This window comes from Thalassophryne amazonica, chromosome 15 (assembly GCF_902500255.1).
Source record: "Thalassophryne amazonica chromosome 15, fThaAma1.1, whole genome shotgun sequence".
NCBI lineage: Eukaryota > Metazoa > Chordata > Actinopteri > Batrachoidiformes > Batrachoididae > Thalassophryne > Thalassophryne amazonica.
The window spans coordinates 31,139,362-31,164,234 of NC_047117.1; the positions used below are offsets into that span (position 1 = coordinate 31,139,362).

Sequence of the window (24,873 nt, forward strand, 5' to 3'; positions counted from 1 at the left end):
CAGGCACCTAAGTGGCTCTACTCTCCTATTTTACTCTTCCTTTTTAGATATTTAGATATACGAGTACCTTTACATACTAGCATAGTTCCACCTTACAATTGGAATATAATATACAGTATAAGATCCTTACTGAATTTTCATATCATATTAAACAATTGCAAATATATATATATATATATATATATATATATATATACACATGAGATATTTTGAAAATTGTTTCACCAAATATTAGCAGAATGATGGGCGATTATGTCCTTCAAATCTGATAGAAATTGAAACATTTTTGGTGGTCTATCCTTAATAGTTGATAATATGTTCTATCCAGGCTCCTCTTTGACGAATAACTGCAGCAACACGAACGCTGAAATTTTCGATGACTTGTTCAGTCATGTCAGCTGGTATGTGCCTGATTTCCCTTCTTATGTTGACATAATCTCCCATCATTCTGCTAATGTTTGGTGAAAGAATTTTCAAAATATCTCATCTGAGTAAAAAATGAGATATATATATTGCATGCATGTGAACGCAGCTTAATGAAAAGAACTTATGGCGTTGAGTTATAGTCTCAGTATATTGATATTAAATTGCGACATAATGACTTTAAAATAGACATTTGTTTTACATAATTACATTAAGGCTCTTGTACAGTTCATTTTAGTATTGGAGAATTTGTTTTTGTAGCTTGTGTAGTTGATGGTGAAGCACTTGCTGCCTTTTTTCCCCTCATTTCGCTTCTGTTTAACAGGCTCAAGGTGCTCTCTCCACCCTTAGTAATGGCCGCCGTGCGGCACGCCGCTAGTCACGTGATGTCCATTCCAGGTCTCTATTTCCATGGTTTAGTCTAGCTGGTGCTAGCGAGCAGTTTCCAGCATTATTTCTCTTTACATGTTCCTCTGTCTATGAATGAACCTTTTTTTCTAAAGGCCCAAGAAAACCTCATTATCACAACTACAAAACTGAACTGAACTAGGAACTAAGGACTTGTAGGCTTTAGATAGGAATGTGCTGTTGTTCACATTTCAGACAACATTCCATCACCATGGCCTAAAAGACTGTTGATCGAGGAAGCCATTAATCTGGTTGACATCCAGGCCCCCAGATGGTTCTGTAGTGTGGTGAACATGGCAATGCATTACACCAACGCATGCACCCCTGCCTGACTTGGCCTGAAAGCCCTTAACTACAGTGAGGAAAATAAGTATTTGAACACCCTGCAATTTTGCAAGTTCTCCCACTTAGAAATCATGGAAGGGTCTGAAATTTTCATCTTAGGTGCATGTCCACTGTGTCACAATGTATGATTTTTTTTAATCATTTATTTTGTATGTTACTGCTGCAAGTAAGTATTTGAACACCTACCAACCAGCAAGAATTCCTGCTCTCACAGACCTGTTAGTTTTTCTTTAAGAAGCCCTCTTATTCTGCACTCTTTACCTGTATTAATTGCACCTGTTTGAACTTGTTACCTGTATAAAAGACACCTGTTCACACACTCAATCAATCACACTCCAACCTGTCCACCATAGCCAAGACCAAAGAGCTGTCTAAGGACACCAGGGACAAAACTGTAGACCTGCACAAGGCTGGGATGGACTACAGGACAACAGGAACGCAGCTTGGTAGAAGACAACAACTGTTATGATTATTTATTAGAATGGAAGAAACACAAGATGACTGTCAATCTCCCTCGGTCTGGGATTCCATGCAAGATCTCACTTTGTGGGGTAAGGATGATTCTGAGAAAGCTCAGAACTACACAGGAGGACCTGGTCAATGACCTGAAGAGAGCTGGGACCACAGTCACAAAGATTACATTAGTAACACATGATGCTGTCATGGTTTAAAATCCTGCAGGGCAGCACGGTCCCCCTGCTCAAGCCAGCACATGTCCAGGCCCATTTGAAGTTCACCAGTGACCATCTGGATGATCCAGAGGAGGCATGGGAGAAGGTCATGTGGTCAGATGAGACCAGAATAGAGCTTTTTGGAATCAACTCCACTTACCATGTTTAGAGTATGAGAACAACCCCAAGAAAACCATCCCAATCATGAAGCATGGGGGGTGGAAACATTATACTCTGGGGGTGGTCTTCTGCAAAGAGGACAGGACAACTGCACTGTATTGAAGGGAGGATGGATGGGGTCAGGTATTGCGAGATTTTGGGAAACAATCTCCTTCCCTCAGTAAGCATTAAAAATGGCATGTTATGTTTTCGTGTACCCCGTGTCCGCACTGAAGCAGGAAAGAATGACTTTAGTTTAGTTTTCTTCTCCCTCTGATTGGAATGTTCTCCAATCCGAACCGAAACTGCCCAGACTGACTTCCTTGAACATCTTCTAGTCTATTTTACGAGATCGCAAATGGGATTCTTTCGATCTCAGTGGAATTTTCCATGGTTAAATAAAGGTTATTGTTATTATCAAGGTTGGGTAGGATTACTTTGAAAGAATACATGTGGATTACATGTATGTATGTACAAACATTTGGATTACTTGTAATCTGATTACTTTTGGGTTACATTTCAAAGTAATCCTACCCAACCCTGGTTATTATTATAAAATAGAAAAATCTAAAGATGTTTCCTGATTTCCACCTTAATTGCATTGTAAACTGTTATGGTAGTCTCCGTGGTTTAATTCTCACTTTCCTTTACGCTGCAGAGATTGTCCAGTTTCGATGTCTTGGAACACAAACTTGAGGCTTCCGTGTGGCTGATCCTGACGATGGTTTTAATTTGTCACTCTGGGGGTGCGTGGGGATGAACTGCATGGAGCCCATGGCCAGACCTGCACACCATCTCCAACTTTCCAACATGTCCAGCTGCAGCAAGTCTCCCCTCATCTCTGGAGAAGGTATGCAGGCCATTATTCATGTGCTGTCGAACCACATAAGTCATTTAGACTTAGTGATGTCATGAAAGCTGCGTCCAACACAGACTGAATAATTTATCCAGCACTGCTTTTCATGTCTCATGCAATAATAATAACATTTAAATCAATATGATGCACACTTTCAATGAGAAGAATAGGCTGAACTTTACTTTATATTAACTGAATATTTTAAAAATGATTTTAAACTACTGCATCCCATTGAGGCTGCCAAGTAGGGTTGTGTCATGTTACATGGCGTAGGGTAGTGTAGCATAGCGTACCATAGGGAAGCAGACAGTGGCGTTCTATGGACTCCATATGTATAATTTTCAAATTAAGGTTTTGTAATGTATTTCTGTTTATTCATTTGCACTTTAATTAAAGCTTGACTTGAGTAAGTGCGCAGAAAATTCGGTAACACTTTACTTGAAGGTATCGTAATAATAGTGACATAACACTGTCATAAGTGTTACATGACACAGTCATCAACATGTCATAAACATTGTGTCAATGCCATGAATATTTATGACTGCTGTCATTAAGTGTCATTCGGTTTTTGTAATGACAAATTGATATCTTTTGGGTTGTCTTGAATATGACAACTTGATATTAATCAAAACGACATAACCAGAAGCTGACTTTGGCCTTTTTGCTCTTCAGTTGTATGCCAACTTGTTAACTTGTCATGACAACAACCGAATGACACTTAATGACAGCAGTCATAAACACTTATGACACTGACATAATGTTTATGACACATTCATGACTGTGTCATGTAACAGCTATAACAGTGTCATGTCACTATTATGACGATACCTTCAAGTAAAGTGTTACCGAAAATTCTTATTATTTATTTCTACTTGTTCTGACAGTTTAGTGTTTGTGAGTGCAGTGTACAGCTTTATATTATTATTTATTTGCACAAAAAGATCTGTAAATAGTACATTAGTAATTTCTTGTTGGGGTCCTACTTTTGTTTGGGATTACCACAGTAGATCTGGTATGGACTCGTTTGCTGATTGGGCACAGTTTTACCCCGCATAACTTTCTTGATGCAAATACAAATCTATATAGAAAAGGCATGGGTGGTTTTGAACTCACAAACCTCTGTTTAGAAAGCAACCATGCCAACCTTTTGTGCCACTATGCTGTCCTATACCTACAAAAAAGAAGTAAAAAACAAACATTGTATGGTATTATTTCAAAATAAAAGGATTGTACAGGTGGTAAAAAAAAATGTAGTCGGGCTTCAGTAAAAGAAAGAAATAAAGAAAGAAAGAGTATAGTTTGGACTATCTGTGGCTGAATGTTACGGAGTTATGGGGTAAAAACAGTGAGGATGGTCACAAAGGTCAATTTTAGTTTGTATAGGGGTCAAAAGTTAAATGTGCTCTAACTTTGGGGAAAAAAATAATGCAAATTACTGATTGAGTTAATAGAGTTTTCAAAAGTACTAGTTTGCATCATGTGTCATGCTTAGTTATCATGTTACGGGGTAACATACTATATGTCACATATCAAATCAATTTTATTTATATAGCGCCAAATCACAACAAACAGTTGCCCCAAGGCGCTTTATATTGTAAGGCAAAGCCATACAATAATTACGGAAAAACCCCAACGGTCAAAACAACCCCCTGTGAGCAAGCACTTGGTGACAGTGGGAAGGAAAAACTCCCTTTTAACAGGAAGAAACCTCCAGCAGAACCAGGCTCAGGGAGGGACAGTCTTCTGCTGGGACTGGTTGGGGCTGAGGGAGAGAATCAGGAAAAAGACATGCTGTGGAGGGGAGCAGAGATCGATCACTAATGATTAAATGCAGAGTGGTGCATACAGAGCAAAAAGAGAAAGAAACAGTGCATCATGGGAACCCCCCACCAGTCTACGTCTATAGCAGCATAACTAAGGGATGGTTCAGGGTCACCTGATCCAGCCCTAACTATAAGCTTTAGCAAAAAGGAAAGTTTTAAGCCTAATCTTAAAAGTAGAGAGGGTGTCTGTCTCCCTGATCTGAATTGGGAGCTGGTTCCACAGGAGAGGAGCCTGAAAGCTGAAGGCTCTGCCTCTCATTCTACTCTTACAAACCCTAGGAACTACAAGTAAGCCTGCAGTCTGAGAGTGAAGCGCTCTATTGGGGTGATATGGTACTACGAGGTCCCTAAGATAGGATGGGACCTGATTATTCAAAACCTTATAAGTAAGAAGAAGAATTTTAAATTCTATTCTAGAATTAACAGGAAGCCAATGAAGAGAGGCCAATATGGGTGAGATATGCTCTCTCCTTCTAGTCCCCGTCAGTACTCTAGCTGCAGCATTTTGAATTAACTGAAGGCTTTTCAGGGAACTTTTAGGACAACCTGATAATAATGAATTACAATAGTCCAGCCTAGAGGAAATAAATGCATGAATTAGTTTTTCAGCATCACTCTGAGACAAGACCTTTCTAATTTTAGAGATATTGCATAAATGCAAAAAAGCAGTCCTACATATTTGTTTAATATGCGCATTGAATGACATATCCTGATCAAAAATGACTCCAAGATTTCTCACAGTATTACTAGAGGTCAGGGTAATGCCATCCAGAGTAAGGATCTGGTTAGACACCATGTTTCTAAGATTTGTGGGGCCAAGTACAATAACTTCAGTTTTATCTGAGTTTAAAAGCAGGAAATTAGAGGTCATCCATGTCTTTATGTCTGTAAGACAATCCTGCAGTTTAGCTAATTGGTGTGTGTCCTCTGGCTTCATGGATAGATAAAGCTGGGTATCATCTGCGTAACAATGAAAATTTAAGCAGGAGGAAATAAATGCATGAATTAGTTTTTCAGCATCACTCTGAGACAAGACCTTTCTATCATTGAATTCAATGGACGTCAACATTATCTTTTACTTTGCAGACCAGGCACTCAACACAGTCAAAACGATTCCATTTATTAATCCTATTAGCTCAACCAATAATTTGCTCCACTTCTTACCAAAGTTGGACCAACTTTAACCTTTGACCCCTGTACAAACAGAAATTGACCTACTTTCTACCCCATAACTCCACAGACTTCAGTCATAGATGGTCTAAACTATACCTTTTTGAAATCTTTGTGATCAGACAAATAATATGGAACACCTTTCAATATGATTGGAACATTTTTAAATTTTGACCCCTGTGTAATCCTTCAATTGACCCCTACCTATTGAAAATTCATGTGGACACTCTGCTTTTTCAAAAGAGTAATGGCTAAGGAGTATTTGTGCCAAATTTGGTGCTTGTAACATCATTTGAAGGATTCCTCTGTAAATATTCTCTCATCTGCTGCACTAAAAGTAGTTGTGGAAGTCGGACCATATAAGGTGTTTATATTCCATGAATGCCTTTGTGCCCAACAGATACAGAGTTGCCCTTTCAGTTAAGAAGAGCGCAGTTTCCTGTCAGGCTTTGCTATGCAATGACAATAACAATCTCAAGAACAAACATTAAATTTGTTCAACAGATAATCTGTTCACATTTGTGAAAGAAAGTGGAACAAAAAATAATGATATTTTGAAAACCAATATGGTCAGTTTGATCTAGCGAAGTGATGGGCCATCAGCATGCTAGTAATATAATAATATAATATTAGTTGCAGCTTCAAGCTAAATGGCATTGGTGAAGATGTTCAAAAAACCCAGAGGAAGCCTGAAGAAATCCTACCAGCCGGGCAGCATGCTGTCTCTGGCTCTCACCAAAGGCCTGCTCAACGAACCGGGACAGAACAGCTGTTTCCTCAACAGCGCTGTTCAGGTAAGAAGCTTTATTTATTTATTTTTTAAATGAGAAAATAATGTATACATCAGCCCAGTGAAAGATTATAAATCTCTCAATTCTTAAACATTGTGATTTCCTGTCATGGCTGTTAGTCATGTAAAGCCAAAACAAAAATATCCAGTGACTTTGATGTGAAAATGCCTCAAATGAAATATAGTTCTGTGCAAATGTGTTCGACTAACGGTTCAAAATGGCAGCACTGGGGTGCAGTCAAGAAAGTGGATGAAAGTGAGCCCGTCAGGTAGTGCTGGGCACAGCTAACCTCAACGTTAGCTTCAATAGCTACAAATCCGCTAACTGGAATGTTAACTATGAGGACACCAAACCAATAAACCGCCAAAACATTGAGATTTAAAGCTACAGGGTCTTTCAAATTTCACAGAACTGAGAAAATTTAGTTTCTGCTGAAACCCAAGCATTATAATGTAGGTTTATTTTTGTAACATGTTGCAAAATTATAGCTCATTTTAATGAAGCGGACATGTTTATCTGGGGGGAGATTCCATTGTCCATCATCGCTGTCATGCAGACTAACTACAGGAGGAAGCACGTGTGCTCATGCATGAGGTTTTGAGATCACTCGTGTGACCCATCTTCTATTAACATCCATATGATTTCTTGTAAATAACTTCCAAATCTACAAAATGTTGGTCATAACATCAGAACCCTTGAATTTCTCCCACACAGGGATTGAAATTCTAAGTTGTTTCCAGACAGCATGAATTTTGATTATACTGGAAATATTATGAATCCCTTATCTACATGCTAAGGAATAAAATTATAGTGGTGCCAAAGATCATTCTTTTTATGACTTACAGTGCATCCAGAAAGGTTTCACAGCGCTTCACTTTTACCACATTTTGTTAGGTTACAGCTTTATTCTAAAATGAATGAAATTAATTTTTTTCCTTAAAATTCTACACACAATACCCCATAACAACAATGTGAAAATTTTTTTATTTGTTTGCTTGTTTATTTTAAATATTTGCAAATTTCTTGAAAAAAAGGGGGAAAAAAACTAAAAAAAAAAAAAAACACGCATACATAAGTATTCATACCCTTTACCATGAAGCTCAGAATTGAACTCATGTCCATCCTGGGGTAAATTTAGTTGATTGTACATGATTTGGAAAAGCACACACCTGTCTATATATAAGGTCCCACAGTTGACAAGCTTGTGGCATCATATTCAAGAAGACTTGAGGCTGTAATTTCTGCCATAAGTGCATCAACACAGTATTGAGCAAAGGATGTGAATACTTATGTATTTAAAAAAAAATAAAAATAAAAAAAAAAATTTTCACATTGTCATTATGGGGTGTTGTGAGTAGAATTCTGAGGGGAAAATTAATTTGCTCTATTTTGGAATAACGCTGTAACATAAATTGTGGAAAAAGTGAAGCACTGTGACTACTTTCTGGATGCATGGTAAAGCTTAAAAAACCCAGTGGTACCATACCTTTAAGTCATAAAAAGAACTGCACTTATTTGGGCCGTGGGTGACTGTAGCCCTGTTACCATTTGCTGATATTTGCGAGTATATTAGTCTGAATCATTTTTCTGACTCGTTTAAGAGGATTTTTTTCACCAGCACTTTGCTCTTTCACGCAGTGTTGAAAATAATCTAGGTTTTGTATTGCCATGTGCCAGTGTACACCAGCAAATACACATAATCAGCTGTAAGCAGCTAAAACCTGTACAGAGCTGCAGAGAGTCATGCTGATTCTCAGTCTGTGCACAACAACCCTTTAGCATCAACGCATAATTACAGAATGTCATCGAATGAATCTTGAGGAGCCTTCTCAGTTTGAAGGAGAAAATAAAAACACCTTTTCTTCCCTGTTTTAAATTGTGGTATGACATGAAAATGAGATTGGATTGAAAACTGAATTAGTATTTTTACTCAATTATGGGTAACTTTTTTTTTCCCTTCAACTTCATATGATTACGATGCAGCTGAATGTGAAACTGTTTTTGCGGTGTTTTACAGCAGCACATGAATGCATCATGATGAAATCATTGGCTTTCCACCAGAAAGAAAAAGTAGATCGAAAGTGCTCGACTTCACTGTCATTAAAACAACCTGGACTCATTTCCATAAAATTACCGATACTCATTTTCCTTTATATTAACACAGGATCAGAAAATATAACTTGAACTCTGACCTTAATCACTGTCAGATCTTCACCAATATCAGATCATTTCTTGACATCCACATGCACAATCTGGTCCATAAGTATTTGGACAGTGTCACTTTTTAATGTACGTAATTTTGCATCTGTACTCCACCAAAATGAAGTTGAAATGTACCAGTTAGGTGAGGGGCTGTAGTGATACTTAACTTTAAGTTCAAGGTATTTTTGAAAAATACACTGAAGCAAGACAAACCTGGATAGAAAAACAAAACAATTACTACAAATTCTTAGTTTTTCCTCAAAGTATATTTATGCAAGGTCGCAACCTTAAAATATAAATATATTTTGATAGAAACTAATTTAGGTGCAACAAATTAGGGCTTTTTTGGTGCCACATTGACCATTTAACCCTCTGGGGCTGACACCGTCATATACGACGGCTAAGACCAAGCTTTACTAAATTATAAATAATTTTTGAATGATATGAGATAGAAACTTACTCTTTTTTTTTTTTTGCTGAAAAGTTAACTCCGCGGACTTTTGAACCATCTTTGTACTCCACATAGAAGCTGTGTGATGACATGTGGAATGTGAGTGTCCAATCAAATTGGTTCACCGTCACATGGTTTTCCAAAATCCAATCGTAGGACAGATTTACCTCATGTGAAAAGCCAAAGATTGTTTTCAGGAGTGATGTGTTACTAGTTGGCCCATTTGAATAGCCCCCTGGGTACTCCAATGAGTACATACTATTAGTACGTACTTAGTGTGCCCTGCGCCATTACGCACAGTGAAAGCAGGAGCACACGGAGCAGACAGAGAGCCTCTGATGACAATCTCACATGCTCAAACAAAGAGTGTGTAACTATCAGGATTGCTCCACTAGTTTGCATGTGAATGTTACTGGATAACTCTGTTGCTTTCTCTGCGTAAAGCTCTGTTTACCATATCATTGGACAACAAAACGCATAGACCATTTTGTATATATTGTTCAAAATGTGCATTTGTGTTTATTGTTTGAACCTTTTTGTTGTACAATCTTTCACACAAGACCTCAAATTACCTTTATAAAGTGTCAAAACAGTTGTTTATTATAGTTTGCTGTGTGTTTTGAATAAATGTCTGTGGAAAATTATTTTTCGCTTTATTTTTTCCTTGCCTATTTTTGATTGTAAACCTTTATTACACTTATAAAACACAACAAAAACATATATATTCTGAAAGCACAGGTTGTCCTGAAAAAAAGAGACATAAAACTTGATTGTGGGATGCAGGGAGAGCTGTTGACAGCAATAATAAAACATTTATGCCAGGCGAGTGAACTGTCCAAAAAATGCCCTCGGACCCCAGGGTCCCCAGCCATTTTTATATTCAGAGGTTATAATTAATTCAACCTGGTGTCACGGCAAGTCGTGATTCAGCAGCACGAAATATACATTAATCTATTGGTTCATGATATTGTGACGAAAAGCACCTCAATTTCGTCACGGCAGCACAAATTCTTTCTAATTCATTCTGTGATGGCTGCACGAAATTTAAAAAAAACCCAGTCATGAAAATTTGACTCATTTTGTGACGGGAGCATGAAAAAAAAAAATGTGAGACTGGGCTGAATTAATTGGACAACCTAAATTTAACAAATAATCACAGACTCCCATGACAACTCTGTCGGAGTTACATGATTCTGTGGCTGTGACTGGAGGAAGTGCGCATGGTGCATCTTTTGTCTGTTGCATCAGCAGTTTTACAGATTGTTGGTGGTGTGGGATGGAAAACTATTTTCTTAAAAATATTTTTTAAAAAGATGTGAAATCTCACATTTTTTTAGAAGGTTCACGGGAGACTCGTGCCACGTTTTCTTGTATGGGCTCAAATATAATCGGAAAATATCAAAAACAGATTTTAATGTTGGTGTGATAAATGATATGTGCACTGTGTGTTTGCAGGTCCTTTGGCAGCTGGACATTTTCAGGAGAAGTTTGCGACAGCTCTCAGGTCACTTTTGTCTCGGTGATGCCTGCATCTTCTGCGCTTTAAAGGTTTGACAGCATTTTGAGTTGAACCACTCATTATATAATATATAAGGTTGACCGTGTGTATGTGCTGCTATTAACCTATAAAATTGTTCACGGACTAGCACCTCCCTACTTATCTGACCTAATTAAACCCTATGTACCGGCCCGGGCTCTGTGATCATAAGGTGCAGGACTACTTTGTGTCCCTAGGGTGAATAAGAAGTCTGTGGGTCACAGAGCTTTCTCTTATCGTGCCCCTGTTCTGTGGAATGATCTCCCTGTGTCAATAAAACAGTCAGAATCTGTGGAGACTTTCAAGTCCAGACTTAAGACGCACTTATTTTCCCTTTCGTATGGCTAGCATACTGGCGTAGTATGTTACTATGCTTTCTACCAATTTAAATTCATATTATTAGTAAAGAGATCAGGCCGCAGCCTCAACTTTATCTAAAGTCTGGGTGTTTTAGTGAAGCTTAGGGCTAGTGGCCAGCGATCACCGTAGTATTTCTTTTGTTTTTCTTGTTGCTTAATGCTGACAAATTATACTGTATTTGTTGTCTTTCTACTGCCTGATTCTTTTTTTTCTCTCTGTTTGATGTGCGGCACCATCCAGATGTGGGATGGAACCCTCCCGTCCTGTGCACCAGCATGGACTCCCAAATATTTCCTGTATATTTGTATTGTCAATTGTGTGGGTAGCATGGCCCAAGCAGAGGGTCACCCCTTTGAGTCTGTTCTGCTTGAGGTTTCTTCCTCAACTCATCATTGGGAGTTTTTCCTTACCACTGTCACCTGTGTGCTTGCTTTGGGGGTTGGTAAGGTTAGACCTTACTTGTGTGGAGCACCTTGAGGCAGCTTTGTTGTGATTTGGTGCTATATAAATGAAATAAATTGAAATTGAATTGTATGTGTGTGTGTGTGTGTGTGTGTGTGTGTGTGTGTGTGTGTGTGTGTGTGTGTGTGTGTGTGTGTGTGTGTGTGTGTGTGTGTGTGTGTGTGTGCTATGCACAGCCACAGGAATTAAGCAATCGACACCAAACTTGCTATAGTGACTGGAGGCACCAAGGTGGAGGTCACTGGGGCCCTTAGGTTGAAAACATGTGTTGTGCCACAGATGTTTGTTCAAATATCACCAAGGAAGCCAACAACTTTGCACTTGAAAGAATAGCGAACTTTATTACAAAGCTTACACAGCTGACAGGTCTCCATTCACAGTCCACCTACTTCTGCGTCTGGCTTTTATACTGATGCTTAGCACCCCTACAGGTAACCCAAGTTACTGCACCTTCAGACCCTTCCAGATACCACAGTCCTCCCCTGTAGACTTTCAGTGCACATGTATTATTCAATTTTCAACAGCCATTTCTGTGTCATTGTAACAGTGATTATGAAGATGTTAAAGGTTGTGTAGCAGCGTTACAATAAACAGTGTTGACAATCCAGTTAGTCACTGTGTGTGTGTGTGTGTGTGTGTGTGTGTGTGTGTGTGTGTGTGTGTGTGTGTGTGTGTGTGTGTGTGTGTGTGTGTGTGTGTGTGTGTGTGTGTGTGTGTGTGTGTGTGTGTGTGTGTTTCAGAGTATATTCAGTCAGTTTCAGCAGAGTCGGGAGCGTGTGCTGCCCTCTGACATCCTGCGGAACGCTCTGGCTGAAACCTTTAAGGACGAGCAGCGCTTTCAGCTTGGGCTGATGGATGATGCTGCCGAGTGCTTTGTACGTCAACACTGAGCTTTCACTCTGCTTTGTTTTTTATCCTCTGATTTTAACACTTGCTTTGTCAGACACACTGAAATTATTTAAAGGGAAAGAAAGGGTTTGGCAAAATGCTAAATTGAGGTGAAAGCGCGCATGGCTTCTTTGAATTTTAAAGGCAATTTTTAGTAAAATTTAAGATTTATTCCCTTTTGATTTTCTACACAATTTGCTTTTTGTTGAAACCTAGTTATTGGAAAGTACTATTATTTCTGTTGTATATTTCGAAATGTCTGGTAATTGTATAGGTAGTCATTTTGTGGGAATTTTGCCAAACCAAATAAAAAATGTTGCAACTGTAACTGACAGTTACAGTTGCAGAGCTGTCCAGCAGATATCCTGCAAAATGTTTTTGTGTAACACGTCCAGAGATTATTCTGTACTTGCCTGCTTGCCCTTGACTGAAGGGCTATCATTGTCAGGAGAGACACCCCCCCCCCCCCCCCCCCCACCCAAAAAAATCCTAAATTGTTTCCAGAGGTGGTGAATTTTTGATCATATTGGCGATATAAGATTGTGAAACCTTGAATTCTAAGGGATAAAGTTCTGGTAGTGCTGAAAAAAAATCATTTTTATGACTTAAATGGTTAAAAAAAAAATTGAAATGGACCATACCCTTAAGGCTGGAGGTTGGATTGAGTTTGTTTTGTGTGTAATACCTGCATAGATCCTCATTTCAAATCCATACATTTTCACTTTTAGCTTCAAATCACAAGAGGAATTATTTCAATATTTACCCCTATTAAAACTATTCAAATCCTGGCCATTATTTCTCTGTTTGTGTGGTTGATCTTTGTAGTTTTTATAGAAACACCATCAACCTGACTTTGTAAAGTTTAGTTGTAAAGCAACTGGTAAAGTACTGGTATGTGTGTGATGAAGAATGACCATGCTGATAATTTTGTGTTTCCAGCTGTGTTGTATTCTGTATTTATTTGCTAAATGATCAATTCTGCCATGTCTGCTGTTTCTTTCTTACTTCTCAGGAGAACATCTTGGAGCTGATTCATCTGCACATTGTTTCAGATGCTGCAACTGATGCATGTTCATCCAAATCCTGCATAACCCATCAGAAGTTTGCAATGATGCTATATGAACAGGTGAGATGATTTGTTTTTTCAGACTTTTGACATTGTTTGAAAAACAAGTTTCAGCTGTATACTTATATATTGATCCTATTATAGTGCATTCATAAAGTATTCACAGCACATTTTTATATTGTTTTTATGTTACAGCCTGAGTTTTTTCCTCAGAATTCTACACACAATACCCCATAATGACAATGTGGAAAAAAAAAATATTTTTTTGCACATTTCTTAAAAAAAAGATCACACATATATAAATATTCACAGCTTTTGTCATGAAGCGCAAAATTGAGCTCAGTTGCATCCTGTTTCCGCTGATCATCATTGAGGTGTTTCTACAGCTTAATTGGAGTCCACCTGGGGCAAATTCCATTGACTGGACATGATTTGGAAAGACACACACCTGACTACATATAAGGTCCCACAGCTGACAGTGCATGTCAGAGCACAAACCAAGCATGAAGTCAAAGAAATTGTCTGCAGGCCTCCGTGACAGGATTGTTTTGAGTCACAAATCTGGGGAAGGGTACAGAAGCATTTCTGCTGTTTGAAAGTCCTACTCAGCACATTGGCCTGCATCATCCATAAATGGAAAATGTTCAGATCCACCAGGTCTCTTCCTAGAGTTGGCCACCCGTCAAAACTGAGTGATCGAGGGAGAAGGACCTTAGTCAGGGAGGTGACCAAGAACCCAACGGTCACTCTGTCAGAGCTCCAGCATTCCTCTGTGGAGAGAATAGAACCTTCCATAAGAACAGCCATCTCTGCAGCAATCAACCAATCAGTATTCTCGGGTCTGATGAGACAAAGATTGAACTCTTTTGCGTGAATGCCAGGCATCATATTTGGAGGAATCCAGGCACCATCTCTACAGTGAAGCATGGTGGTCAACTGAATAATTACAGTTTCTGTAATTATTGTATGGCTTTTGCCTTACAATATAAAGCGCCTTGGGGCAACTGTTTGTTGTGATTTGGCGCTATATAAATAAAATTGATTTGATTTGATTTGTGGCAGCATTATGCTCTGGGAATGATTTTCAGCGGCAGGAACTGGAAGACTAGTCAGGATTGAGGGAAAGATGAATGCAGCAATGTACAGAGACATCCTGGATGAAAACCTGCTCCAGAGCGTGCTTGACCTCAGACTGGGGCAACTGTTCATCTCTCAGCAGGACTCTAAGCACACAACCAAGATATTAAAGGAGTGGCTTCAGGACAACTCTGTGAATGTCCTTGAGTGGCTCAACCAGAGCCCAGACCTGAATCCAATTGAACATCTCTGAAAATGGCTGTGCACCAAATCTTCCAACCTGATGGTTGGAAGATTCGCTCTCAGACTGCAGACCCTGAACCATCCCTTAGTTATGCTGCTATTGACTTAGACTGCTGGGGGGTTCCCATGATGCACTGAGTGTTTCTTTCTCTTTTTGCTCTGTATGCACCACTCTGCATTTAATCATTAGTGATTGATCTCTGCTCCCCTCCACAGCATGTCTTTTTCCTGATTCTCTCCCCTCAGCCCCAACCAGTCCCAGCAGAAGACTGCCCCTCCCTGAGCCTGGTTCTGCTGGAGGTTTCTTCCTGTTAAAAGGGAGTTTTTCCTTTCCACTGTCGCCAAGTGCTTGCTCACAGGGGGTCGTTTTGACCATTGGGGTTTTTCCATAATTATTGTATGGCTTTGCCTTACAATATAAAGCGCCTTGGGGCAACTGTTTGTTGTGATTGGCGCTATATAAATAAAATTGATTTGATTTGATTTGATGGACCTTGAGAGGTGCTGCAAAGAGGAATGGGCAAAACTACCCAAAGATAGGTGCACCAAGCTTGTGGCATCATATTCAAGAAGACTTGAGGCTGTAATTGCTGCCAAAGGTGCATCAACAAAGTACTGATCAAAGGGTGTGAATACTTATGTACATGTGATTCCTTTCGTATTTTTAATAAATTTGCAAAAATAAAAAAAAACTTTTTCATGTTGTAATTATGGGGTGTTGTGACTAGAGTCTTGAGGGGAACATGAATTTATTCCATTTTAGAATAAGGCTGTAACATAACAAAATATGGGAAAAGTGAAGTACTGTGAATACTTTTTGGATACACTGTAGTTAAGATAACACAAATACAGCCACTAAAATCATTTGCGAGACAAAATGTTAGAGGAAATGCCTGTTGACAAGGATATGCACATCACATAATAAAATTGTACATAATAATAATAATCATAATCATAATAATCAGGGGTAGAGAAATCCACTGGTCCAAGGCCATGGACTAGTCATTTTTGGCCTATGTCTAGTAGATATTTTCTCCTGTTAGACTGATGTCTAGTTAAAAGTCTTGTTGGATGGATGGATGGATGGATGGATGGATGGATGGATGGATGGATGGATGGATGGATGGATGGATGGATGGATGGATGGATGGATGAGATTTATTGTCATTGTCACTACATGAGTGCAACAACAACGATTACGTCCACACTCCAATTACCACAGACAAGATACAGCAATTCACAATTATTACTTGTTTATCGTAATAATGGCACACATCAGAAGTAAGACAACACATATACATTTGACATTGTTTATGTGCACATTGTTTATGTGGGGGGGGGCGCAGCAACATGTAGTTGCGCCACCGCCAGCTTGGGGAGCGGGGGAGTTGGGCTACAGCAGCTAAAACTGCGCAGCACCCCGGAAGTGGAAGGGAGTGGTGTGAGCGGGGGCCAGGATGGGGAGGGGAATGGTGACAGGAGGGGGTGGAGGGGGTGGGAGCATGCGTATCAGTCTCTGTCCATGTGTGAGTGGCAAATGAGTCAGTTTCTGTCCGTGTGTGCTGGAGTTGGAGAAGATAAGAAGAAGGCAGCTGAATGTTCACCAAGGCCGTAGAAATTCTTCTGGAGGAAAACAACTGGGCATTTTGTCCTTCAGAGGCTGATAAGCCTGCCATGTTTATGGTTGAGCAGTGAAAAACACCTTTGCAGCTTCACATGAAAAACCAGATCCAATTATGAATATTCCCTGGTCTCCGACATCTTCCTTTGCAAGGCATGCATTTACTCCGAGATGTTATCCAATTTGTGTCTGAGTTTAAGGGTTAACGCATTCTGATAATGTATCGCTTTGCCCAACTCATTAATCATGATGCACAGATGAGGGGTCGTGGTTCTGGTGGCAGCCGTCTTGCCAATTCTCCGGTAGGTCAGGGCAGCACATAAACCAATAAGTACCAGCCCTCCTACAATAAAACCAAATATAAATAAATCCTCGACATCCTCCACAGAGAATGGCACAAAGCATGGGACATGCCATGTCTCCCAAGCATCAAGAACATAGCCTGCATGGTAGGTTCCATCTGGGCACGCAGGGTATAAAAAATGGTGGCAATAGCGTTCAGAGACCAGCTGATCAATTCCATGGTTAATCCAATACAGTTTGAAGAATTCACAGTCTGGTGAAGTAGGGGACTTGAAGGCAGAGATAGAGGAGAGAGGAGGAGATGCAACTGCCCTCGCTGGAGTCCCAAGCCAAGATCTTGTGATTAAAAGTGTTCACAAGTCCGATGATTTTTTTTTAAACTCTCACCTTAAATAGCTCAGCCATTCACAGATTACAACAGAGTTTTGGATAGCGAGCCATCCAGCCTTGATTTGGATGATCAGTTTTTGAAAAAGACGTGGACGATTTGCTGAAAATTGTCTAAAATGCAGAGTTTTTCAAACGAGCCTGTGTATGTGTGTGTGGAGCTGCTCAGACAGATCTCTCACACAGGCAGGGAGGGGAGGGGGCTGAACAGAGCAGTGTTTCAATGCACAGGTTCTTACATTAAGCAGGTGAGAACTCTGAACTTTAATAAGCTTCTTTTTTTTTTTAAGTATTTGTATTACAACCCCAATTCCAATGAAGTTGGGACGTTGTGTAAAATGTAAAAAACATTATACAATGATTTGCAAATTCTCTTCAACCTATATTGAATTGAATACACCATAAAGACAAGATAGTTAATGTTCAAACTGATGAACTTCATTATTTTATGCTAATATTTGCTCATTTTGAAATAGATAACTGCAACACGTTTCAAAAAAGGTGGGACAGTGGTATGTTTACCACTGTGTTACATCACCTTTCCTTCTAACAACACTCAATAAGCGTTTGGGAACTGAGGACATTAATTGTTGAAGCTTTGTAGGTAGAATTCTTTCTCATTCTTGTTTGATGTACGACTTCAGTTGTTCAACAGTCCGGGGTCTCCGTTGTCATTTTTTGCGCTTCATAATGCACCACACATTTTCAATGGGCGACAAATGCTATAGATTTAAAATACAATATTGATTGAATCCATGTGCATGATGTGATGATTAATGTTACACTGAGGCTCGCCGTCGGAGGCTCTGAGGTTTCAAATACCCGGGCCACTACCTCGAACCAGGAGGACCAGTAACAAAATTAGTGCAACTGGTCCTGACCAGTAGGCTCAAAAAATATTTCTCTAACCCTGATAATAATGATGATGATGATGATGATGATGTTATTGTTGGTATAATCAAATTAATAATAATAATTGTTATTTATTTGTTCATTCCAGTTTGTGTGTCGCTGTTGTGGAGCAACTTCAGACCCACATCCATTTACAGAACTTGTACATTATGTTTCAACAACTACATTATGGTGAGTATCATCTGTCACTCTGCCTGTCTGCTCAGGTACTGCAGCCACTTTTAACCAATTCCAACTTATTTCTTTTGCTGATCTTAAGGACTTAGTACTGCGCATGAAACCTACATCATCTACACTTGTTGTTGTCCCCTCCCACAACTTAAAGGATAGTATTGATGCGGTTGGCCCAAGCATTCAAGTAATTACAAATTCATGTCTTTCATCCAGTACTGTCCCTGCATGTTTCTAGCATGAGGTTGTCCAACCCTTGCTTAAGAAACATAACCTAGTTGCTAAATGCCTTAATAACTACCGTCCCATTTCTAAGCTTCCCTTCATTTCCAAGGTGTTGGGATAATACTGTCCTGATTTTATTGGACCTTAGCTCTGTCTTTGACACTGTAGATCACAATATTCTCCTTGACCACTTTGAACAATGGGTTGGCACTACGTGGACAGCACTACTTTGGTTCTGCCCTTATCTGAAGCATAGGACATTTTCCATGTCCACTGGTCAGTTTTCCTCATCATCTGCTCCCATCTCCAGTGGGGTCCCTCAGGGAATCTATCTTGGGTCCAGTGTTCTTTTGCCTGTATATTCTCGCATTAGGGGACATCCTCAGAAAGTATAACATCTCTTTTCATTTTTATGCAGATGACTCACAGTTGTACCTCCCCCTAAAATCTAGGGGTTCTATATAATCTCTTCTCGACTGTCTTGAAGACATTACAGGCTGGATGTCAAGCAACATCCTCCAGTTAAATAGTGATGAAACAGAAGTTATCATTTTTGGTCCTCCCTAATCCAGAAGCACTGTTAACTGATAAATTAGCTCAACTCACCTCATAAGTCAAACCTTGTGCAAGAAACCTGAATGTCATTGACTCGGAGCTCTGTTTTGACAGACAGATAAGCTCTGTTGTTAAGAACAGTTTTCATCAGTTAAGAATTATCTCTTGTTTGAAATCTTTCTTACCGTATAACGCTCTGGAGAAAGTAATCCATGCCTTTATTACATCATGGCTGGATTACTGCAACTTTATCTACCTTGGCCTTCCTCAGTCTCTACTAACACGTCTGCAGATCATTCAAAATGCTGCTGCAAGACTGCTGGCACCATAGGTAGGTAGCGAGAAATATCACCCCCATCCTGGCCTCCTTACACTGGCTCCCTATCATTTTTACAGTTCAGTTTAAGGTTTTATTAGTTATTTTTAAGGCTCTTCATGGGCTGGCCCCTGACTATTTTTCTGACCTTGTCCAGCCATACTCAGTCCCCAGGTCCCTCAGATCCTCAGGCAAAGGTCTTCTCCGTGTGCCATGGTCACGACTCAAAGGAAGAGGTGACACACCACTGTTCCACAGCTGTGGAATTGGTTGCCTTCAGATGTCGGAGGTTCCCCCTCCATTTCTGAATTTAAATCTAGATTAAAAACCCATCTGTATTCTCTGGCCTTTCCAGCCCTCTCATCTTTTCATTTCTTGTGCTACTCTGTGATTTTGTGTTTGTCACTTGCTGTTCATCTTTTATGGCCCCTTCACACATATCATGAAGTTGGGCGAAAGAAGCGGAATCCAGCCAAAAAAGAGCGGAAAAAAAAAACAAAAACGTTTTGGCAAAATTTCCACCTGCTGTCAGGAGGGACACACAGTCGGACAGGCGTTAACAATCCCTGGCGTGCACAAACCCATTGCCCCAGTGCAAGGACGTACATCGGGCTCAGACAGCAACAGCAGCGAGTACATGTAGTACATATTATTTATGCTGTGTATAAATCAATGGAAAAGTGTAAAGCACAAAATAATCTGAGTGCACAGAACATCATAAGAACAATGAAGGTACTGTTTATATGTAAGACAATCATGTTACTGGCTATGATTCTGTTCTCACTGTAAAAAAAACACACACAAAACCGCGCTTTTTAATATTTATTTCCTGTTATAAAGAGCAGACAATACAAGATTTATCCTCCTCCTGGACGTAAACAAAGAAGTAATGAACTGACATGGATGACTTTTTCTTCCTTTTATTTTTTACTTGAATGACCTGATGCGCTCATGTCATGATCACATGAGCTGGCTGACACGTGGCCCTCTGGCCAGCACGTACTGAAGCATTGCTGACCATGTTGGAAAGGTGATATGTTGTTTTATATACAACCCCAATTCCAATGAAGTTGGGACGTTGTGTAAAATGTAAATAAAAACACAATACAATGATTTGCAAATCCTCTTCAACCTGTATTCAATGGAATATACCACAAAGACAAAACATTTAATATTCACACTGATAAACTTTATTGTTTTTGTGCAAATATTTTCTCATTTTGAAATGGATGCCTGCAACACGTTTCGAAAAAGCTGGGACAGTGGTATGTTTACCACTGTGTTACATCACCTTTCCTTCTAACAACACTCATTAAGCGTTTGGGAACTGAGGACGATAATTGTTGAAGCTTTGTAGGTGGAATCCTTTCCCATTCTTGCTTGATGTACGACTTCAATTGTTCAACAGTCGGAGATCTCCGTTGTCGTATTTTGCGCTTCATAATGCACCACACATTTTCAATGGGTGACAGGTCTGGACTGCAGGCAGGCCAGTCTAATACCCACACTTTCTTACTAAGAAGCCACGCTGTGGTAACAGGTGCAGAATGTGGCTTGGCATTGTCTTGCTGAAAGAAGCAGGGACGTCCCTGAAAAAGACGTTGCTTTGATGGCAGCATGTGTTTCTCTAAAACCTGGATGTATCTTTCCGCATTGATGGTACCATCACAGATATGTAAGTTGCCCATGCCATGGGCACTAACACACCCCCATACCATCACAGATGCTGGCTTTTGAACTTTGCTCTGGTAACAATCTGGATGGTCTTTTTCCGATTTTGTCCAGAGGACACGACGTCCATGATTTTCAAAATCAATTTGAAATGTGGACTCATCAGACCACAGCCCACTTTTCCGCTTTGCGTCTGTTCGTTTCAAATGAGCTCGGGCCCAGAGAAGGCGGCGGCATTTCTGGATGTTGTTGATGGAAGAGTTTGCATGGAAGAGTTTTAACTTGCACTTGTAGATGTTGCAACGAACTGTATTAATTGACAGTGGTTTTCTGAAGTGTTCGTGAGCCCACGCGGTAAGATCCTTTGCACAGTGATGTCGGTTTTTAATGCAGTGCCGCCTGAGGGATCGAAGGTCATGGGCATTCAGTGTTGGTTTTCGGCCTTGCCACTTATGTGTAGAAAGTTCTCCAGATTCTCTGAATCTTCTGATTATATTATGGACTGTAGATGATGGAATCCCTAAATTCCTTGCAATTGAACGTTGAGAAACATTGTTCTTAAACTGTTGGACTATTTTTTCATGCAGTTGTTCATATAGTGGTGATTCTCACCCCATCTTTATTTGTGAACAGCTGAGCCTTTTGGGGATGCTCCTTTTATACCCAGTCATGACACCAACCTGTTTCCAAGCAGGTGTTCTTTGAGCATTCATTAACTTTCCAAGTCTTTTGTTGCCCCATCCCAACTTTTTTGAAATGTGTTGCAGGCATCCATTTCAAAATGAGCAAATATTTGCACAAAAACAAAAGTTTATCAGTTTGAACATTAAATATCTTGTCTTTGTGGTGTATTCAATTGAATATAGGTTGAAGAGGATTTGCAAATCATTGTATTCTGTTTTTATTTATATTTAACACAACGTCCCAACTTCATTGGAATTAGGGTTGTATTATCATAATCCTGCCCTTAACCATTACACAAACACACGCTTCTTAATGTCAAATGTGAACCGCAAGTGGCACATGCACATGGACATTCATAAGAATATTCACAAAATACAACTTTTTATGTCATATCATTAAAAAACACCATGAGAATATGTTGCCTCGTGGCTCTGCATGGATCCAAGATGGGATGACCTCTCCAGCTCTGCACAGCTCTTGTCCTCCTTTGCTGCACGGGTACACACATAGACCATAATGTCTATTTCTAACATACGCTCCTGCATTATGTTGATACGACACGACTGCATCGTACTGTCAGGCCAGCATTCATTAACACTAGTAGGGTACCCGGGCGATACCCAGGTATGACATTTTGTAGACATTCACGATTGCTTCACCTCTGATGGTACAGTTGCTAGGCAACCAATGCTTTAATTGTCTTGGATTAAAGTTAGGTTCTGTAATTGTGGAATATGTATAACATTGACATGAATATGAATGAATGACGTGAATATGTATGACAATGTATATTATAAATTTAATTGGTTTATTAGAACACATTTACTACTTTATTCACAATAAACACAGATTCTCTTTTATGCACATATGTAATTATTTTTTGTATTATACATAAAATCTCATGCCACACTTCACATGTTACATTGTTTGTGTTTGTGCACAGCCAACAGGTTGACCGGATGTTGGGGAAAAATGAGCGCCTGAGGTCAGACATGTTCGGTGAATTGCTGCAGGCTGCAAACAACACAGGTGACCTGCAGAACTGTCCGGTATGTGATTTCATGTCATAGTTTGTTTTTGCCATTATTTTTGCAGCTACAATAGTGCAGTGTTGCATTTTTCAGCCATGTGACTTTGTACACACCTGATCGTGTCAGAGCTCAGAAATTAAGTAGAGTGGGACCCGATGAGTACTTGGTTAGGAGACCACTTGGGAATGCCACAAGCTGCATCCATTTCGATATGTAGAGCTGACATTGTGTCAGGAAGGTTATCTGCCATTGAACTTATGGGAAATCCCAATTCAGATCCCTACTGGATCCACTGTAGTGACACTGAGGAACTGTGTTAGCTGAAACCTAAAAAATACCTCAATAAATTAAATGTATTCTAAAAGTAGAAGAGTGTTCGTCAATCGCAAAATCCCACAATGGCCCAAAACACCCCAACTTCAGTGAGTATTTATTTATTTATGGTTTTGTTTTTGGCCAAGTGGTTAATGCACTCTCTCTAGAGCACAAATTTCCAAGTTCAAGATCACCCCTGCCCATTCAGTGTTTCATTTTCTATACCTGCTGATTGCAATTAAGGGTCATGGAGAGCGGGAGCCGATCCCAGCTGTCATCAGGCAAGAGGAGGGGTATAACCTAGACAGGCCGCCAGAGCAGAGCCACATATAAACAGACAAACACTTGCGCCTATGGTCAGTTTAAAGTTTCTATTTCGCCTCACCTGCATGTCTTTGGAAGTGGGAGAAAGCTGGAACCACTCGGATGGAGTCCTCGCAAACATGGGGAAAACATACAAACTCCACACAGCAAGGACCAGGCGGAAAGTGATCCCAGGACTTTCCTGCTGTGAAACAACAGCCAACCCTGCCCATTCTCCATGTAATTTCGAGTTGTGTCATGAAGGGCATGCAGTGTAAAACTTGTGCCAGTGGTTGACCCCAAGTGAAACAGGAAGAAGCTGAAAGAGCTTACTTTACTTTTTTAAAGCCTTTTAGTATTTGCTGACACTGCCCCCTTTTTTGTCCATGTGCTGTGAAATTTATTATTTCAAGTTTTGCAATAATTGAATCACAGTTGTATGACATATAGATTTCTTGTCATGGTGACTTGTTTTGTAATTAACAACTGCTTAAATCTGGATGCATTTGCAGTGAAATCAAAGTGTGAGTGGAGGGTTAACAGCTGTGTTTTCATGTGAATGGAATATTTAAAACTGCCTCTGTCTCCTTGTACTCTGCTGGAGACAGCTTGTTCCAAACACGGAAAGAATCTCTCTCTCCGAACCATCAGGAGCTGAGGACAGAGTGTGCATCACCTCTTCCTTGTGTTATTGTGGGCTCACTGAACCGAGTGCCTCGCTCAAAGTGCAGGTGGAGCCAAAGTGGCTCAAAGTCCACAGAGCTCTGGAAAATAAGGGGTTTTCCCAACTTTTGCCGAGTGATGTGTCTCCTTGGTTAAATGAATGAATAGATATCCTCATCTTTTGAAAATGTATTTGAAGTTATAAGCCTAGATCAGCTTTGCTCCAATCTTTTCTTTTTTATGACTTTTTATGATTTTGATAAAGGCAGTTTTTACTCACTAATGTTGTTCATATTGCAGTTTAATATAACAATTAAGTATTTTCTTTGAAAATATTATCCAAACACTGGACACCTTGTTTTCATTCAAGACCATGGGCACAAGTTCCATTTTTAATCCACTATAAGTAAACACTGGAAGAATCATCAGAAAATGCAACGTCATATGATGAAATCATGAATTCACATATACATTAAATATAATATTTTGTTTTCTGATTTACGAGGTCTATTAGATAAGAAACTGACACTTTTATTTTTTTTTTTAACTATATGGATTTGAATGACGTGCGATTACACCAATCATGCTTGAACCCTTTTTTCACGCGTCGGTGACGTCATTTCCCTGTGGGCAGGCCTTGAGTGAGATGTGGTCCCGCCCTCTCGGCTGAATTCCTTTGTTTCACACGCTGCTCGAGACGGCGCGTGTTGCTTTAACAAAAATTTTTCTGGACCTGTGAGGAATATCCGAGTGGACACTATTCGAGAAATTAAGCTGGTTTTCG

The 24,873-nt window shown here is 39.7% G+C and overlaps 1 protein-coding gene and 1 long non-coding RNA gene across 4 annotated transcripts in view; one reads left to right on the forward strand and one right to left on the reverse strand.

Moving 5' to 3' along the window:
* usp53b (ubiquitin specific peptidase 53b) overlaps positions 1-24,873 on the forward strand; it is a 96,218-nt gene that overhangs the window by 3,401 nt on the left and 67,944 nt on the right. For 2 of the 3 annotated variants that reach the window (XM_034188130.1, XM_034188132.1), the window contains exons 2-8: positions 2,665-2,856; positions 6,489-6,649; positions 10,755-10,847; positions 12,399-12,533; positions 13,559-13,672; positions 18,244-18,326; positions 22,721-22,826. In XM_034188130.1, coding sequence (XP_034044021.1) covers positions 6,506-6,649; positions 10,755-10,847; positions 12,399-12,533; positions 13,559-13,672; positions 18,244-18,326; positions 22,721-22,826 — 675 coding nt within the window. In that variant the 5' untranslated portion in view covers positions 2,665-2,856; positions 6,489-6,505. The remainder of the gene's footprint in view (positions 1-2,664; positions 2,857-6,488; positions 6,650-10,754; positions 10,848-12,398; positions 12,534-13,558; positions 13,673-18,243; positions 18,327-22,720; positions 22,827-24,873) is intronic. The other variant, XM_034188131.1, reaches the window with a different exon arrangement.
* Positions 23-24,451, reverse strand: LOC117526135. The gene is made up of 3 exons (XR_004565216.1): positions 24,335-24,451; positions 13,261-13,267; positions 23-33 (listed from the first exon to the last, which is right to left on the reverse strand). It is a non-coding gene; the product is annotated as an uncharacterized LOC117526135 (long non-coding RNA).